The 18642-nt window shown below is 40.2% G+C and overlaps 2 protein-coding genes across 5 annotated transcripts; one reads left to right on the forward strand and one right to left on the reverse strand.

Moving 5' to 3' along the window:
- Positions 1–1353: 1353 nt before the first annotated feature.
- ampd1 lies at positions 1354–12364 on the reverse strand. 4 transcript variants are annotated; one of them, XM_044039209.1, is made up of 17 exons: positions 12211–12364; positions 11013–11018; positions 10136–10144; positions 8866–9031; positions 8344–8500; positions 7401–7566; positions 7095–7314; positions 6611–6740; positions 5749–5943; positions 5355–5486; positions 4902–5065; positions 4602–4728; positions 4281–4444; positions 4075–4195; positions 3070–3243; positions 2237–2347; positions 1354–1756 (listed from the first exon to the last, which is right to left on the reverse strand). In XM_044039209.1, exons 1-17 carry the CDS (start codon positions 12230–12232, stop codon positions 1601–1603), a joined length of 2220 nt encoding a protein of 739 aa, XP_043895144.1. In that variant the 5' UTR covers positions 12233–12364; the 3' UTR covers positions 1354–1600. The 4 variants fall into 4 exon arrangements, with proteins under 4 accessions (XP_043895144.1, XP_043895145.1, XP_043895146.1 ...); XM_044039210.1 differs by lacking the exon at positions 11013–11018 and having other exon boundaries at positions 12211–12363; XM_044039211.1 differs by lacking the exon at positions 10136–10144 and having other exon boundaries at positions 12211–12363.
- A 4400-nt stretch (positions 12365–16764) lies between these two features.
- Positions 16765–18320, forward strand: rassf11 (Ras association domain family member 11). The gene is made up of 2 exons (XM_044037603.1): positions 16765–16870; positions 16963–18320. The coding sequence occupies exons 1-2, from the start codon at positions 16768–16770 to the stop codon at positions 18318–18320; spliced, it is 1461 nt and encodes a 486-aa protein (XP_043893538.1). The 5' UTR covers positions 16765–16767.
- The last annotated feature ends 322 nt before the right edge of the window (positions 18321–18642 follow it).

The raw sequence follows: 18642 nt of genomic DNA on the forward strand, positions 1-18642 counted from the left end.
GATAATTAATGACAAGTCAACCCAAGAAATACAAGTTTTCCGGTTAGAAATTTCAAAATAAAACTGAGAGCTTGACATTCATAAAAAAGCACATTTTCTCTACGGAGGGGGAGCTGTTGACAAACTTCAATTTCCAGTTGGAAAAGCCAGACTAACATTGAGATGAACATGTTCTCAAAATATCGTAGACTTTATTAGTTAAGCCAAACATATTACCCCTGTACATGTTGTCAGTGGAAGTCAGTGTTGATTATGTTAATACCGTATACAACCACACTTACAAAAACCTAACCTATCCACTTGAGGGACATTTGCACAACTCATCGTACACACATAGGTCATAATTTGCAGCGTTGAATCGCAGAATTTACCTGATTTCCGGTTTGTACGTCTGTGTTAATGTCGCGCTTGACACAGCTGAGACTGTGAGAAACTCTGGTTGAAGAGGGAAGACGTCATCACATCAACTCCTACAGCTGTCAACCATGAACAAACACTGTTGTCTTCAGGTGTCCTGGGAAACACAGACACTGTGGTTCTACAAGTGGCACCAGCGTGACTCACAATTTGTATTAATATTATAATTATTATGATTTCATTTTTATAGTCCTTGACTTTGATTTTGAAGCACAAGAATGTTAAAATTTAAAATATGATTGAAGTAAATCTACCAAAGCCACATGACAGTATATGTAATACATTTAAAACTCACTCGAATAATAGACATTACATATTTACATATAATTACTTCAGACAAACCGTATTCAGTCATACTCTTTGAGCTTTAGTGACTCCAAAATACCGTAGATTTTAGAAGTGATGATGATCTTTATAGCTGAGGAGAAGCAAATGTTTGCCAGCGCTGTTAAGTTCAATAGTGTGAGTGTGTGTTTTTACAGGAGATGGCCCACATCATAAAGACTCTGTCGATAAGTTATGGCAATAGTGATTTATTGTGCAACAACTAGGGCCACTAACTGAATTAAGTTTGCGTTAAGTTTGTACTTTCTTGGAAATGCATATTTATTATTATTTTTATCTTTACTGTCTTTGCTGCTGTAACTATGTACATTATATAATACTAATACATACTAATTACACTAACTCATTGTCGTTTGGCTTTGCCGTGCCGTAGGTGCGTATACTTACCGAAGTCTGATTTGAAAATACTCTAGAATCAACGATTGGATTTCTGTGTCCACACAGCACTGACAAAACATCTGATTTTACTCACACGGATGGAAAACTTGGATATGAGGCACCTCAGCCTGGTAAATGTGAGCATAGTCAAGTAACAAAATCAGAATTATCAAAATAAAAAGCCCCTGCATCACAATACTACACGTACAAGTGTATTTTTTCGCATTTTATTTCTTTTCAATCTTATACATGATGTTTTCAAATATGGAGTGCACACTCTGTACTGTATTGTACATGACAATTATACAAATCATGTTTCTTTTTCCAAAGGAGAGAACATCAGTTAGAAGGCTGGTTCCTTTAGGGCTTGTTCAATTAAGAGTTACTGTGAAAAACAAATGTAGCTACTGAAGAAATTAGCTGGATGTCATGTATATGAGTTGAGTAGTAGAATATGAGTTTATTCCGTCTTCAGGCCTTCCTTGATGAGGTTGAGCTCATAGCACAGGGTCTCATAGCGGTACGCCATACGGATCTGGGCCACATTAGTCTTACGGATGTCGTTGCCCTCTGGGCCTTCCTTCAGGTAGGCCTGTCCCAGAAAGTGGAGCTTCTCCTAGAGATGAAAATCACAGGCACATTTGAGTGAAATGATTTCAATCACCTTTGCTTTTCAGTGTAGAAGCACCAAATTGGTTGCCATATTATCAAAAGAGCTATTTATTAAAGGACCAGTGTGTGACATGCAGGGGCGTTTATTGGTAGAAATATAATACACTACCAATAAGGATGTTTGTGTAAGTGTATAACTGCTTTAAAATAAAAATACAATTTGGTTTATGTTGCCTTAAAATCCGCCTTTTATATGTACATTAGGCAAGGGACTTGCTTTACGGAGGCCATACTGTCATGTTTCTATAGCAGCATCAGATTACACAAACAAGGAAGAACAACATCCTTTCTGGTTTTTAAAAGCCACTATATTTGCCTGACACACTGGGGAAAGGTTTAACGGAGTCACTTATTCTTACACACCGGACCTTTAATTGTGTGAAAAAGTAGCATCACGTTTAAACTTCTCCATCAGGTGTGTTACCTCATGAGACAGGCTGCTCTGCAGCACGCTGTTCCTGGCAATCTCACACATGTCACAGGTACTGAGCTTAAAGACCTGGGCTGCAATGGCGTACTCCTCCATAAGGGGCTCCTGTGGACAAAAACACCAACCATCAAAATAATCCATTCGTTATCTACATTATCTTCTCATGTTTTGAGGTTTTGTGAGGAAAGCTGGAGACACCATACACAGACCCCGAACAGCCAATCCAAATTTCAGGTCTTCTTCAATAGCACATGATGTCATTTTAGTAAATTATGCTCCCATTTAAATAAAAAAAGACAATAAAGTGTTTCACATCTGATGACACATGGCACCAGCCAAATCTCCACTGTGGAGCTTTCAAAACAGGAGTTCAGGTCACACAACACAGTATTCCGCCCTGATTTTCTTTGCTGGAAATGTACATTTTCTTTTTTTTAAATGAAATTTCATGCATGTAGTGAGTGAGTCTACACTTGATATACTACGAAATAAAATGTGATTGGTGAGCTTTCTCTAGCACCACCCACTGGGCACAAGAAGCAACAGCAGCCACTGTCAATGGCATTCAGATTTCTCTAACATTTAGAGCTGTGTGCTCTGCTACTGGGTTGCAATTGTAGCAAATGCAGCTTTGATTTTAATATTGAAATGAAATCTAGAGGCTGTGCATGATCTGGCATAAGAGTGTTTATGATGAATGTTCATTCAATGCCTTTCCTATTGTATTTTTGTGTGAATGTGCATTATAGTATATATGTGTATATGCATACAGTATACACCACTGTGTACATTATCATCAAAGGCCCTTTCTCCACTTCTGCTCTGACCTTTGTGTAGTGGAACTGCATGGGGTCGTCGGTGGACAAAGACACGACCAGGCCTTTCTTTTGGAACTCCAGCAGAGGATTCTTGGCGTACTCTAGGAACAGGCTGTTGTTGCTGAGGGGGGACATAGCGATCGGGATCTGGGTCAGGAAGTACAGGTACTGCAGTACGGGGCTCTGGTGGTGAAAGGTTCATATGATCAGTGTACAAGATCGGGTGCAGTTGGCATTTTGACTTGATAATTAAAAAGAAAAAAACGACATAAAGAGCAATGTAGTTACTTGATGATTACAGGTAGTATGACTCTTAAATCTGAGACTGTTAAAATTGATGTAGAAACTCACGAATAATCAATACCATGACCAACAACCCCTGAAAGCATCATGAGGTTTTAGAGCTCATCCACTCTTAATTTCTAATGCAATTTCTTGGTACTTGGTAAAATTTAATTTAATTTAAAATTAACGTTAGTAGTGTTTTAATAAAGAGAAAATATTATTATTTCCAAAGTAACATCCAAATACCTTTACCTAACACATTTCATATGTCTTTATGTCCCACGCACATTTCTATTGTTATTACCAAGCTTTCTTGGTGATTATTTACCAGTTGTTATTGTACTGGAATTTAAAGTGTTACGAGGTTAAATGAGAGATGGACAGATAGGTGATTTGTAAACAAATCTGTTATAATATTCCACTGTTAATATTCAGGTAGTAAGAGCAGAAATTAGTGTAGAGAAGAAAAATGTGGAAAATTAAAAAGGCGCAACCCAATGAGAGCGATAGAGTAGGTGGCTTTATCTCCCAATTGTCTGTCCAAATGTAATGCATGTCGCTCAAAAATCTTTGCCTGTGACAGAGGAAATAACACATTCATCATCTTTTATTCAACTTATATTAGTTGTGACACCCTGAACTGGCGTGTGTGCTGCTGAATTATAATCTCCATGTACAGTGAGACGATGCGTGGAATCCTCCATTTTGTCTCATTAAGAGAGGACTAACCTTCTTGAGGTTGAGGCCGTGGGAGATGTTGTCAGCAGTCATGAAGGCAGCCAGCAGATGGGTGATGGCACCAGCCTCACCGCAGTGAGGCCTGAACATGAACGTGTTCATTCCCCTCTGCCTGCAGAGCAGAAGACAAACAGGTCACTCAGTATTTACAGAGGACAAGATGGAATGTAAAGAAACGTTCAGACAAAGTTACTTACATGCGGAGCTGGTTGAGCACAGCGATGTTTGCATACATGTAGTAAATGTAGTAGGTATAGGAGGGGTTCTTGGCGATGTCCCACTCCTCTGGTTTGGGGCTCTTGCTGGAGAACATGTGACCACTGTGTTTGGACTCATCGTCCACACTGTCAAAACCTGTCACCTATGGTCCATGAGAAGAAAATAAAAAAATGATCCAGGCCTTCATCAGACAATAATCTACACACCTGCTCATATCAAGATGAAGAAACCAAAGTAACAGCAAAGATAAGAGGTATAGATATTGGATCTTGTTGCTGTTTATGCCGTTTCTGACTCACATGTTTGAGGAAGATGCTGAGCTCAGGGTTGGACTGTGGGTCGATGGTGGCCTGGAACACGGGAAGGAAAATGTTCTCCAACATCTTGCCGAAGTGGGGCACAAAGTCCCTGCCTCTGAAAATGTCACTAAGATAAAAGAAGGACAAATTGCACGATTATGCAAACAAACAACAGGCCTTTGGTGGAGTGTTGGTGTCAGCAAATGAGATATATATATATATATATAATTCATCCACAGCAGATAAGATAAATTATTGGCTCATGGGTCACATGGCGTGCGGGAAAGTTAGAAAACTTACTAGATCCTGGGCACTTGAATCATCCATTTGAGGTTCGGTGAGAAGACTCTGTGCTTGACAAACCAGCTTGAGAGCTTGGTCCACTCAATGGGGTTACTGCCATAGATGGACAGACGAGGCTCGGCGTACTGGTACTTGGCATCCTCAAGGTCACTGGCTACTTCCTGATTCACACAAAGATGTAATCTGGTTCAGTTTGACACTTAGGGTCAACACTTCCTTTTGTTGACACTGTTGTTATTGTCATGACTACTTTATACGTGTGTATTTTTCTTGTTTAAAGCTACAGAGGTGGGTGTACACAGTATTGTTTAGAGCTATTATTCTTCACCTGGCAGAATCATTTATTTTCCTAAATTAGACATCATTTTTACATGCAATCATTTGTAGCTACAATATCTTATCACGACTGGCGATCGGTCCAGGATGTACCCCGCCTATACGGAAACATACTTTGATAATGGTGGCGAAGTATTCTCCACTGATGTGGTTCTCTGTCTTCAGGTAGAGGTCACGCAGTTCGCTCGCTCCCACCGGGTTGTACTTGGCGTTGAATTTATCAAAGCGCTGGAAAGTTTGTCTCCCCTTCAGAGAAACAAAAGAGCGGCACAGTCAAAAGACATGTAGATTTAAACATAACAATGCAAGTGTGCTTTTAAGTACTCGTTTCAACTGTAAGAAAGAAACCTTTTTACACAGTGATAAAAGAATTTGATTGACTATTTTTCGTGTAACACTTACTCAACTGGTGTGTTTATAAACCTATATATTATGACACTACGTGTACATTTGTATTGCGTTCATAAAGTTTAAATAATCACTGATCTACGTCCATCATGAAACATACAGCGTGCACATCCAGTGAGTCCACAGTGAGGTCATAGGGATGCAGGTTGAGAGACTCGAACAGCTCCTTCATGGTGACCTCTCGACCTTTAAGGCTGTGCACGACGCGCTCGGCGTCCACGCGGTAAGACCTCTTAATGAAGCGCAGCAGGTGCTTCTGATTCATGCAGGCAGCGGCGTGGATGTGGGTGTCAACCTGGAATGGCAAAGAGATTACAATAAAGAGTGGATCGCTGATTTTTGGGGTTAATGTGATGCAATAACTCTGCTTGGTCACAAGAGGGAACCAAATACATTCACAAGGTGAATGGCAGCTGTGAGTCTGGAAAACCAGATGTAAGTGTACGGCGTGTACTGTCTAATCATTTCTATGAGTATGTTAAAATAAATCTTTACCTTTTTTAGATGTTCAGACACTTGAATTGTTGTTTTAGTTTTGTTTTTTTTCAATGTATGGCTGAACAAATAGGAGAAAATATGTACTTTCAATATTTTTTCTGTCAGTTATTGTAATTACAATTTTATTTACAATATATCGTTTGTCCACATTTAAGCTTCAGTCCAATATTTACTGTGTAATACATTTAAAGGGTGATGGAGCATTACCACATGACACCATAAAAATACTCACTTATAAATAAATAAGAGATTGTTTCTGACATCCATCAATGTATTACATTTTTTTCAAGCAGCATAGGACTGCCATTGTGGAAATCTCTCCCATATAACAAATGGCAACAGGGCTATAGGCCTTAAAGTCGACTGGGTAGTATTATTATATTTTAAATATTAGTATTATTATTATTATTGTTATAATAATAACAACAATAATAATAATAATAATGATAATAATAAATGAGTACCTTCCTGCAGTTGTAGAAATCCCTGTGGGGGTTTATCTTCAGCTCCTTCAGCTCCTCCATGTCATTCAGCATCTCATGTACGTTGAACTTCGACATGAGGAACTTGAGACGGCGGTGAGTGTAAGTCTTACTGCAAAGCAAACAACAGCAAATCAACAATCTAAACTGCACTATAAGAGGATTCACAGCTGTCCTATGGCAATGGGGGCTTCAGTGTCATATTGTGTTAGCGTTTGTGTCTGTACAACACACCGCTGCTACTTTAAGAAATTATGAAAATGTCTGCAAGTGTCTGGACTTTGTATGTTGTTTGTACATCTCCGTGGCCCCCGTGTGGATCGTCAGGACCCCACACATGCACACACACACTCTGAGTTGTGATGACTTGTGTTGTCATCCATGGTGGTCGTCTAAAACAAGGCCAGCTGTCATGACTGAAAAGTTTAGAATTACACTGAAGTTGAGCCTGGGTTAAAACACTCACGTTGGGCCCTGTGCAATGAGCGCAATGAGGAAGTTCATGTCATCGATGAAGGTGAGGTAGTCAGGACAGGGCAGGTCTTTGGGCTGATGTTTGTCAGCAGCTGCCGCGTCGTTGTACACGTACATAACACCGTCCTTCATACGAGCAACATAGCCCAGATTCTTCGGCAGGTCCTTGGTATCAAAGGGGTCTTCCCCATCCTTTGGAGGAGACGTGAAGACTGAGGATAAACACAAGATATGAATGCAACATACAGTTTGTAACATATAACTAAGTTCATTTACGTCCCGATGTCTTTTTCCTCACGTGGCTGCACCTGATCCTCAGGTTTGAAGCTCTCTCCCTCGATCTCACGCAGGTACTGGGAGGTCGTGCATGGGAAGCGCTGATAGGCCAGTCTCATGTACTTCTCCCTGATGGCTAAGGCACGGTAAATACCCTTACAGGACAACTCAAAGTCATCCATGGTCACCTAAGAAGCAGACGAAGGTGGTAACATATCATTACACAATCTCCAATACAAGAGTTAAAGCTGCAGTGTGTAACCTCTTTTGCCCCCAGTGGTCTTCTGAGTAATTAGTCCCCCCCCCCCACTCTAAATTGTCCTTAGGTGTGAATGTGAGAGTGAGTGGTTGTCTCTGCATGTTGGCCCTGCAATGGACTGGTGACCTGTCGGTAGTGGACCCTGCATTACACACTGTGTCAGCTGGGACTGGCCCCACGCTAATGTGCAGGATAAAGCAGTAGACAGTGAATGAATGAAGATAGTAATCAGGTAAAAGAAAATGTAGTTTTTTTTAATAGTGTGTATCTCTAACTAAGACGATTATTATAATATTCAGTAGACAACAGTGAGAAGTCATTTGCTCAGTGTGATATTCGGCAACGTGTGATGTAGTCAGTATCAATATGTTAATAAACTCAAGGCTAAAGCGGAAACTTAAGCAAACCAGTGTGTGCTTCTCTCTCTCTATCTGTAAATGTCAAAGCCACAGCCATGAAACCTAAACCCCCGATAACATGAGCACCACAGAGAGGCTGTGAGCCTACTGAGACACACACACACACACACACACAGTCCAAGGAAAGGTTACATTATGAACTTTGGAGAAAAACCTGTTGCTAAGCCCAATGAAAGATGATTCCTAATACATTTGACTTTTATTCTTTCCCCCTCTCAATTTCAGTGAATAATATCAGTGATTGTTGGACTAAAACTATAACTGATCAGTTGATCCATTAACAGTACCCCGGAGGCATAGTCTCCTATGATGGCCACTCTCTGGAAGTCGGGCACTTCCAGGTAGGTGGGAGTGTCCACTTCCACTGACACTACAGGGGTTGCAGCTGCATGAGCAACACCAGCTTTGGGCACAGCCATGGCTAAGCAACGGTGGTGCTTCTTGCTGTGGACAAACACAGGTGAGGTTTAGTGGCTGGCTCCAATCACCGTCCAAATGTCTGAAACGCCAACCAAACAAATTACTGTCAAGAGAGTTAATGTCAAGTGGAGACATTTCAGGGACTTTTGTCCTAGTCATTCCCAGAGAATGGGTCGGGGGCCCAAAGATGAAAGAATTTGGGTCACCAATGTAATTTGCTAATTCTGAAGCTTTTTCAACATTTTCACACATATTTTATTGTGAATTCGGTCATGATAGTTTGTCATCTTTAAAAAGTGGGTGTCCCTTTAAAAAAGTTTGGGAAAAACTGTCCTGAACAGATTCTATTATGCTCCAACTCATAATAACAGCTAAATCATGAGTTTCACCGTTTCTCAGCATTGTCCTTCGTGTGCAGATGGTGGGCCATCTCATGATGGATGATGGGACAGTCTTCAGCCACATCAAACATGGAAATCTCATCACGGACATTTTCATCTTTGGTCTCCGATGCGAAGACACTCTCCGCGAAGGCTCGCATCTTGTCATCGGTCTCTGTCGGACACAGCAGAGGCATGTTGTTCTGTCACTGAGAGAAATGCACTCTGCATCATCACTAACCATCACTAAACTAAGCAGGTCTGGGCCATGAAGCAAGCCACAAATAACTTCTGGTGCACTGCAAAACCCACTGCTACTGAATTCTGGACATAACATGGACGATAATGGATCATGTCATACAAAGCATATACGTTACCCAACCCGATGCGCACATGCGTTGCATACATGACCAAGGATTGATTCAGGCACTACAGGTACTCTGCTGGTACGGCTCCGACAACGGTTTTACAACTGTCCAGATTTTTACTGACTGATCCTTTCAGCTCAATAATCGCTTCTGGAAAGGGCAACTAGAACAACTCGAGTGTCTTTATGAAGCTGTATTTCACACACACTAAGGTTGTAAAACCGACAAGTCGTACGGGTTCTGATGATTAGTAGTTAGACAAAGACACATATGAAGGTTAACATATAACAAAAAAGCTTTGATAGAAAAGCTTTGATGACAAACTGCACTTTGATACCAACTGAGCTTTGATTAGAACAGCGCATGCTCCAAACACAATGGAGATTGTCTTAAACATAATATCTGTCACATACAACAATAAGCAGAGTGATAGTTTTGCCTGCTGGAAAGTTCTACAATATACAAGAACTACAGTTACTAAGCACTGACGCACACACACACATACACACACACTATCAATCAACTCAAGTCATCTGGATACAAAACGGTAGAGCCTCTCTGATACACTACAACATCATTTGTTATTGTGCTTTTTAAAAGTGAGGATTATTTGTGGCTCTTTGTGGCCATAACCGGATGTTTATCACATGAAAGGTGGCTCAAAGGTCAAAGGTCAAATAGCTGGAGCATGACAGCACTTTTAAAAAGACATTTAAGTGTCATGAAATATGTTCAGAAGTGCCTACTACTACGTGATTGCCGCAACAGATCGCTAGGTTGAACTACTTGTTGCATGCACTTCATAACCAGGAGCCAAGGCTTTCTACTCAAACATAACTCTAATATGGCAAATATCACATGACTAAAGAGTGTTTGTTTTCCACAGTGTGTCTCACCCGCCATATACTTACTCTGTGGACCTGAACAACCAGCAAGAGAGTAGCGTCACCCAGAATAAATCCAAAAGAGCATGGGTTAAAATCACAAAAATGCGTTATTATTCGGTAAGTAATTATTAGGGTTACTGTGATTTACAGCATAACACATTGTTCCATGTAATTGGTGTGCAATTACATGTGGAACATTGTACTATAATTAGTATTTATTTAATATGCCAGTAATGGTGGGGGTGTATAATGAAGAGGGATCGTAAATGTTAGGGCTGAATTTTCTGTCACAGTTTTGATAAAGTTGGACAAGTTCTCTGTAACGACACCTTCACAAAACAGTAGATGACTCTCTGGCCTCACTGGTCCCACTGTAGAAAAAAACGTTTTTAATCAAGTGTGCTCAGGTGACGTGACACCTCTACTGCTCCTCGACCTTTTGTGAGAAATTCATGCACATGAAGATGCTTAAAATGTCTGAATGTGGCATTCAGGAACCAACAATCCATCCGTGTCCACCTGTTGATCATTCAGAGTCAGCGAGCTCCATGGCAAAACGTCATTTATTAATGGAAGTGTTCACTTTCAGTTCAGCTTTGACTTGGTGGTGATGCTACGTTTGCATATGATTGCATATGATACACAGTAATGAAGCTGATATTGAATGTGAACAGCAGTTTAATAAATAACATCTGTTTCCAAAATGCACAGTTCATGTCTATGCATTGATTTAATAATCACCAAAGGAAAAAATGAGGTTGCTGTCACATATTCTTACAGTACTTCATGCATCTGTAATGATCCACACTGTTTCAAATGTTCTCTCTTTTCTTTCTTTCTTTCTTATGCTATGTTTTGGCCCGATACAAATCAAACTCATTCATCTGAAACTCGTACTTACCTCCCTCTGCAAGGTTAGCAAAATGTCCCAGTCAGTGTGGGAGGTTGAGGGTTAGAGGGAAACAGAACAAGTGTGGTTATGTGTCACAGCTAATATGGAAAGCTACAGAATAAAGGTCACATACTTTCTAATGAGACGATTCCTACACATCACAACTGTGGATGTGCTGTGTAGAAAACATTATTTATCTGATTCAACTTGCTCATGAACACAGCTCTTGTCAGTTCTCCACTGCTGCTCTGCCAGGATGTAAAAATCTGCTAACATGAACTTGAACTGCACATCAACATTGGTGTGAAATCCAAAGTGTAACCCCTGCATGAGGTTATATACAGTATATCACACCTTTAAATATATTTAATGTAAAATTATACGTGTGTATATACAGTATATATGTGAGCTTGTTTAGTGTTTTTATTACAGTTGTTCGTGTTGTCATATACTTAATATTTTATTTCATTTTGCATCCTAAATACGTTTTCTTTTATTGTCAGCTGTATCCATAACACTTTTACTTTGAAATTCTGTTAAATATCATCATGAATATCGTCCATTTTAAGCCAATTTCTCACATAAAATAAAATAGATAGATAGATAGATAGATAGATAGATAGATAGATAGATAGATAGATAGATAGATAGATAGATAGAACATTTCAAACTAAACCCTATCAGCTGTGAGATGCAGCTCGTCCAGCTGCTTTGAACATTACTTTTCTATTTTTCACCCTCTGAAAAACCCCTGCCTCGAGCCTAGTGAAAGTAAAATTAGAATCCATTACACCAGCATATAGGTGAGATTTTAACACATGGGCTGTTCTATATACTTGTTCAACTGCAACAAGGAATGTAATGAACGCTTAAAAAACAAACTATGAAATGAGAACATGTATCATGTTTGACATAAAAAGGTTATTATTAGTTTTGTGAATCCTTTCGGCAGAAACTGGAACCACTCAGCAATTTGTTATTAAGTAAATATGCTGTAACGTAATTAAGGAAAGGTTACTCGTGACAACAATGTATTAGTCAGTGTGCACGACTTATTAGAATTATTTAACCCCACATTGAACCTGTCATTAAAGCTGTCAGTGCCCTGTGTGACTGGCTGCATGCACAGGAAGAGTGTGACCCTCCAGTCCGAGGATTTTGTGTTGAGAGCACATTCAAGCCCCAGAGTCGTTCTGCCCACACTCACCTGGCACTAAGACTTTAGGCATGATGACGCTCTTGAAGAGAAACGCTCCCTGAGGACTGGCAAAAAGGTGGTCATGCACTGCACCCCTGTAGTAGGGAAGAGTGGATCCCTGTGTTCGGTCTGTGCAATATTAAGCTGCCCCCTGCCTCACGTGTAACCAGAACCTGCTATGTCCACAGAGGACACGCCAAGACGCAACGGGCAACTCATATGTTTGAGAGTCTATTTTTAATTTGTGTTCACTCAGGAATCGCAGGCCAGCACATGTGCAGACAAAGAGAGGGGTATGAGTATGTGCGAATATTTGAGGGGACTTGTTATATAACAACAGCCTGGTGCTGGAGTTCAGACTGAGCACATTCACACCACACGCCACAAAATGTAAAACAAAGAAAGAAAGTACAGTTAGTTTGGTTGTATTGCGTTATGGTGGTCAGTGGCCGCCATCTTGCATCGTCATGTTTCCTCTGTTGCATAGCATGCCTTTTTGCATTTTAACCCTTAGTGCTCACGCGGCACGGATCCATGCCGCAGGTGCACCCTTGGTAACTAGCCGTGGGAATAATACACAACTCCTTATAAGGACATCCTGGGGTGTGTGTGTTTATAGGTCACATCTTTAGGCTTTACAATGTGCTTTTTTGTTTTCTTATGTGTTGTTTTTATCGCATGTCGCATTTTTTTGGGAGTAGTGATAATTGTGCCGTCAAGTCACAAAATAGACTTGACTGCACTTAACATTTTATTTTTGTTCATAATAACGAGTCAAGCAAACCTTGAACTGTGGCATATCATCAAATTTCGTGGTACTTTTTGTCAGGTGTGTTTATATAGTTGGTTTAATCAGATTGCTTATATATATGAATATTGCACACTCTTACAGCCTCTGTAAATATATGTTTTAACATAGTATGGAAACCTGTGTTCTACAGGTTATAGCAGATTATTATGCAAACTAAATAGGAAAGGGTGAGCAGTGAAATACTCTTTTTGTCGCAATCTGCAGTGCTACCATTAGATGTCACTAATTCTCACACACTGGACCTTTAATCACTGTGTGCTCTTCTGGCGATCACTTGGCCCAGATGGAGGTCCTGAGAGCACTGACTCAGTTCAGGCTTTGTGCCATTCCACTGTCCCTCGACCCTGTCCAAAACAGAGCAGGATGCTGCCAACGTTACGCTTCACTGCTGGGATGGTAACAGGCAGATGATGAGCAGTACTGACTTTTATCTGAATATAGCGCATAGAAACTATTTTTTCATTATTATTATTGTTGTTATTTTATATATTAATAAAAATAATAATAATAATAATAATAATAATAATAATAATGATGATGATAATGATAATAATAATAATAATAATAATAGTAATAACAATAATAACACTAACAACAATAACAACAATAATAACAATAATAATGGTAACAATAATAATAATAATTTAATTAATTAATTATTGCTTTTTCATCTTTGGTGCACAAGAAAAATCCCTGATGTCATTTCTCACATTTTCACTGAGTACGAGTTCTGCTTCTCAGTGCATCCCCAGCCACATGTGGACACTTAAGTCGTCTATTTTTAGGGAATGTGATCTTAAATGTCAGCGTTCCATTTGGGGAGCAACTAGTTTAAGATATCATGTTGGAAATGGGCAGTCAGTCAGTCAGGCTGTGGAAATAAAAATACCAGATGAGATTGCCATTGCTCTGAGAAGCTGATGTTTAAAAGACAAACATTTATAAATATTAAATCCTAGATATTTCTTTTTAAATATATGCTCCAACAATCTATACCTTAGTAGAGTAATATAACCAGAGAAGGATTTAACTGTCTCATGTTTTAGCTTTAGCACTCTTTGCCTTTGCAGCAAGAAGACCCGGGATCGTGACCCGGTCAGAACAAGAGTCTTTCTGCATGGACTTTGCATGTTCTCCCCGTATGTGTGCAATTGGTTTTTCCCGGTTTCTGGATTTGGGGATTAGGCAAATTGGACAGTCTAAATTGAGAGTGTGAGAGTAGATGGTTGTTTGTCTCGATGTGTTTCCCTGTGATGGTCCCCCTGCGACCTTTCAGTGGAGGATACAGCGGTAGAAGATGGATGTTTTAGCTAATCTGTTATCTGGACAGCATGTTCTTAATAGAAACTTGTGAGATCAACAATAGGAGGAATTAAGTGCAACTAAAATTATTGAGTTTTCAAACCAACACTGTAGTGCCACAAGCATGTGAAAATTTGCATGAGCCAAAATCAATGAAAACCTCTCTGAAGAGTGTCTTTTCCACTGTCCAGTGAGCTGTGTTCATGAACCTGAACACGTTGACACGAGCAGAGGGAGCAGGGGGTCAGAGTTTTGCTGCTTTTTATTATCCCTCAAATCATCCCATGGACTCACATTACAACAGGTGCTTGTGCTGCCTGTCTGGTAGATGTTTTGGTAGAGTTCAGCCACACAGACATTTCCTGTAGTTTTCCTTTTTTTCTTTTGAATCAAATGAAAAAAATAATGTCAAAACATGAGCCAAGTAAATATAACTGTGAAAGTAGGAACAAACCACTTTAACGTATACTTATCCGGCAATTTATGGTGCAACTATGCATATATTCTGCAATATAGCCTTTCTACACGACGGTTCAAGTAATCAGTTTACATTCAGACTATTTTGTGTCATTTGTGGTGTTGAATGTATACATTCAGACGCTGCTGTTAAAGTTGTCTTGTATTACATCATGTGGACAGATTTGTAGCTATTGAAAATGTCATGAGGTGGCGCATGAATGGCAGTTTAAAGAAACATAAAGTTGCTCTTGTCACAGTTTATTTTTGTGAAGTGGGTTTGTTGTCTTTAAAAAACCCATTGTCCCATTGTAAAAAAGGTTTTGTAAATACTGTTTTACATTAGATGCAGTTGGGCTTAACTTGAATAGCATTTTTAATATCATAACAAATTCATTGGTTGGTATCCTAGAATATGGCTTTGTTTTGGTGTTGATTTTTGGTGATGTCAGAGTATATATGTGGGAATAAATCTGACACCTGATCCAACAGTCAGAGTGAGACCTCAGACACAGCAGCTGTGGCAGTATGTTTTCTGTATTCTCCTCACATATGTTAGGAAAACTGACATGTTGCTGAAGTAAATTGCTGAACTTCAGCGCAATCCCACCGAGGAATGAGGTATTTGCTTCAGTATATGAGCTCTGCATGTTTACATGTTGTTTTTGGATCGTAATCACACTTCCTGTTTGAAGGAGAAGGAGAAACACCCAGACCTATGCACTCATAATCCTCACTGGGGAACGTACAGTACGTGTAGAGGACCTGTTCCTGTTTTCAAGCCCAAGTCTCATAAAAACCATTAAAGGTACAATGAGTAAAATTAAACTTTTACTGGTGAAGTTGCATGTTGCAGCAGAATATTCCTCAATTTAGACAACTAGTGCACCTAGTTCCCCCATCTCAGGCTTCAACTGACTCACCGTTACATGCATATGTTATTATTATTATTGTTGTTATATCACATATCGTCCACTCTCTTCCTGGTACAACTGTCTACAAAGGAAAGACGGACAAACTGACCCTTCTATTGTCTCCGTCCTCTGATCATTGTCCTATGGCAGTGGAAAAGAGTAATATGTATTTCACTAATAGTGTCGTCCGCAGACAGGACATGAAAGGACAGACGTTCCTTGAATTAATAAAAAAGGAGACAGACGGACAGACATACTCAATCAGCACACCCACCTGCATTTTCTGGTGAAATGCACATTACTTTATTTTATAGTTAATATGTCAAAACGTCTCCCTGTAAAGTTAACATTTATAATGCTCTTTCTTAATCCTTGGATGCATGACCTACACTCTTCCATGAGTGGGGTCAAAAATTACCCCAATATAATCATATATAAAGAAATTTCTTTAATTTTGGTTAAAGATGAGGATTTTCATCATATTTTGATGAACAAAAGAGTGATTTATACTTAGGGTAACCCTTTATACTCATCGGTTGATAAGAATCAAAAGTTCCTAGGAGATTCCATAGGAAATGCTTGGGTTCATTTTTGACCCCGCTTATGGAAAAGTGGGGTAGTGATACAAAAACTGCAATTTCTTAATTTCATTTTTTTTAAATACAAATGGCCTCATGCCACACACGTGTTTTATGAGGAATACCTGGAATATGAAAATATTTAAACCTTTCATTTCAAAGACTTTGAAGAATAACCCATGGGGTCATTTTTGATCCCACTTATGCATCTAACGGTTAAAAGAAATGATTATTTGTCACAATGTCATGGAAAATGTTGCTGGGTGGGATCATACACTGTCCTCCAGTAGTAAATGCCATCAGGAATTTTAATTGACCTTAATTGCTCTTCGCTTCCTCCCAAACAGAACATTCAATCCGACAGCTCAGACGGCTTCAAACATCTGTAGTTCAGGCAGGACATAGAGGTAAGTCACAGTAATTTTATTATTATATGTATATATATATATATATATGCTCTGAATAGAACTCATCATGCTTTTTGTTCCACATTAGACTGGGAACAATGGAGGTGAAGGTGTCTGTGGACGGTGTCCCACGTGTGGTCTGTGGAGTTACAGAGGAAACAACATGTCAAGAAGTGGTTGTAGCGTTGGCTCAAGCACTGGGTACACATGTTTGCAGCTGTAAATAGTCACATAACTTATGTCCTTAGTGTGCTGAGCAAGCTGATAATAACCACAGTCATGTTTTCTTCCAGGTCAGCCTGGTCGCTACATGTTACGGGAGAAATTCAAAGAGTTTGAGCGGTGCATGACGCCGAGCGAGAGACTGCTGGAGACTCTCGAGAAGTACGGTGAACAGGCCAGGGAGGTTCAGCTCACCCTGCTCCTCAGTGGACCCCCCGTCTTGGATGAGATGAGCAGAACCAACGTTGGCAGGTACCAGCCTTGTCCACCACTGAGAAGGAAAGACGCAGGAGCTAGGATGCGGCGTGGCAGTGGTTCACTGAGTTTGCATCGCCAAAGCTTGCCACCGTTGCCTTGTTTGAGGCACGAAGCGGAGCAGCCAAAAGAGGACATAAAGAGACCGAAGAGAAAGTCTCTGACGCTCATGGAAGAGGCCTGGGAATGGCTGGAGAATCTGGGGAAAGGAAAGGTCTACAGCACAGCATGTGATAAAGACAGAAGCAAGAAGTCGGATAAAAAGAACCGCACTTCATTAAATGTTTTGCTCACTCCCGACAAAGAAAACTTGGGTAGTGGAAGCAAAGTCAGAGGTCAGAAAGGTTTAATGTCGGACTTGGACCATCAAACATCCTGCTGCATTGGAAGTCAGACGAAAGGTAAAGCAAGCAAACACAGCAAGAAAAGACAAGAGGCAAAATCTTATGACCGGAACAGTTTAAGCAGTGCGATCATTGACGATGAGAGAAACCGTCTAAAAGAAACGGTTTTAAGTCAGCTCGGCAGTTTGCAGGATTTAGAAGCCCATATAGCACGTGTAGACAAACAGATTCTTGAGCTTGAGGAAAAGCAGAGGGCTCGAAGGGCTGAGCAGGAAGCCCAGCAGAGAATGGCTGAACAGGAGATTGAGCAGATCATGTTTTGGGAAAATGAATTAAAGGCAGAAGAACGTCATGAGAAAGACTTGCAAGGTCAGTTCCTTCAGATTAAGGCGAAAACTGTCGAGTGCAAGGCCATGCTTCAGGAGCACAAGGACAAAATAAAGGGGCTTCACTTTTTTGGCCCTCAAAATGTTGTGGCAAAAAGAGAGGATTTAGAAAAGGTTGGTGCAAATGCTACCACCGAGGTTTCAGCTAAAGATGCAAATCAGCAGCCATCTGATCGAGACAGGGGTTTAAATGTTAACAGGAAGTTCCTGCACAGAGACGCCTCCAACTCTCATGTTCTCATTTCTCCCAGCCACATTAAGGAGCGTCGGCCCACGGGACCCACAGAGCTCCGAGAGTGGTGGAAGCGCTGGTCTGAGGCCCGAAACGCTCACTTACAGGCTAAACAGCCGATTCACCGCTCTGAACTTACTGTATATTTGGGCAGCACGAAAGATGAGAATAAAGGAATGAGGACGAAAATGAAGGAGAACACTGAACTGTGATAAAGTGAAGGTGGACTTTATTCTGTGACGGAAGGCGTTGGACTGCTGCGCTGAGGAGTCACCAGGAGGAACTGAGGATCTTTGAACGTTGAGTGTTTCTCAAATCCAGTAGTTATTTTCTTTAGTTTGCCCCCTAGTGACTACATGAGGTACAAGCTAGAAATCAGACACTGGTCTAGTTCCTTTACATTTTAAAAATGCTTTTAAAATATACTTTAATAAAAATGCATCTATAGCATAATTCACTACTTGCAAATACACCTTTGATATTTACATTTTCATTCTTGTAAAAGTGCACGTCAGACCTTTGCTATGGGACACT

Source organism: Solea senegalensis, linkage group LG11 (assembly GCF_019176455.1).
Source record: "Solea senegalensis isolate Sse05_10M linkage group LG11, IFAPA_SoseM_1, whole genome shotgun sequence".
In the NCBI taxonomy this organism is placed as follows: Eukaryota; Metazoa; Chordata; class Actinopteri; order Pleuronectiformes; family Soleidae; genus Solea; species Solea senegalensis.

Excerpts from the sequence above, each read along its gene's own strand:
- ampd1 (XM_044039209.1), bottom strand. The coding sequence starts at position 12,232 with ATGCCTAAAGTCTTAGTGCCAG. Across the intron at positions 4,729-4,901 it reads ATTCAAGTGCCCAGGATCTA|TGACATTTTCAGAGGCAGGG; the intron begins GTAAGTTTTCTA and ends CTTTTATCTTAG. Across the intron at positions 4,445-4,601 it reads TCAGCATCTTCCTCAAACAT|GTGACAGGTTTTGACAGTGT; the intron begins GTGAGTCAGAAA and ends CATGGACCATAG.
- rassf11 (XM_044037603.1), top strand. The coding sequence starts at position 16,768 with ATGGAGGTGAAGGTGTCTGTGGACGGTGTCCCACGTGTGGTCTGTGGA. Across the intron at positions 16,871-16,962 it reads AGCGTTGGCTCAAGCACTGG|GTCAGCCTGGTCGCTACATG; the intron begins GTACACATGTTT and ends GTTTTCTTCCAG.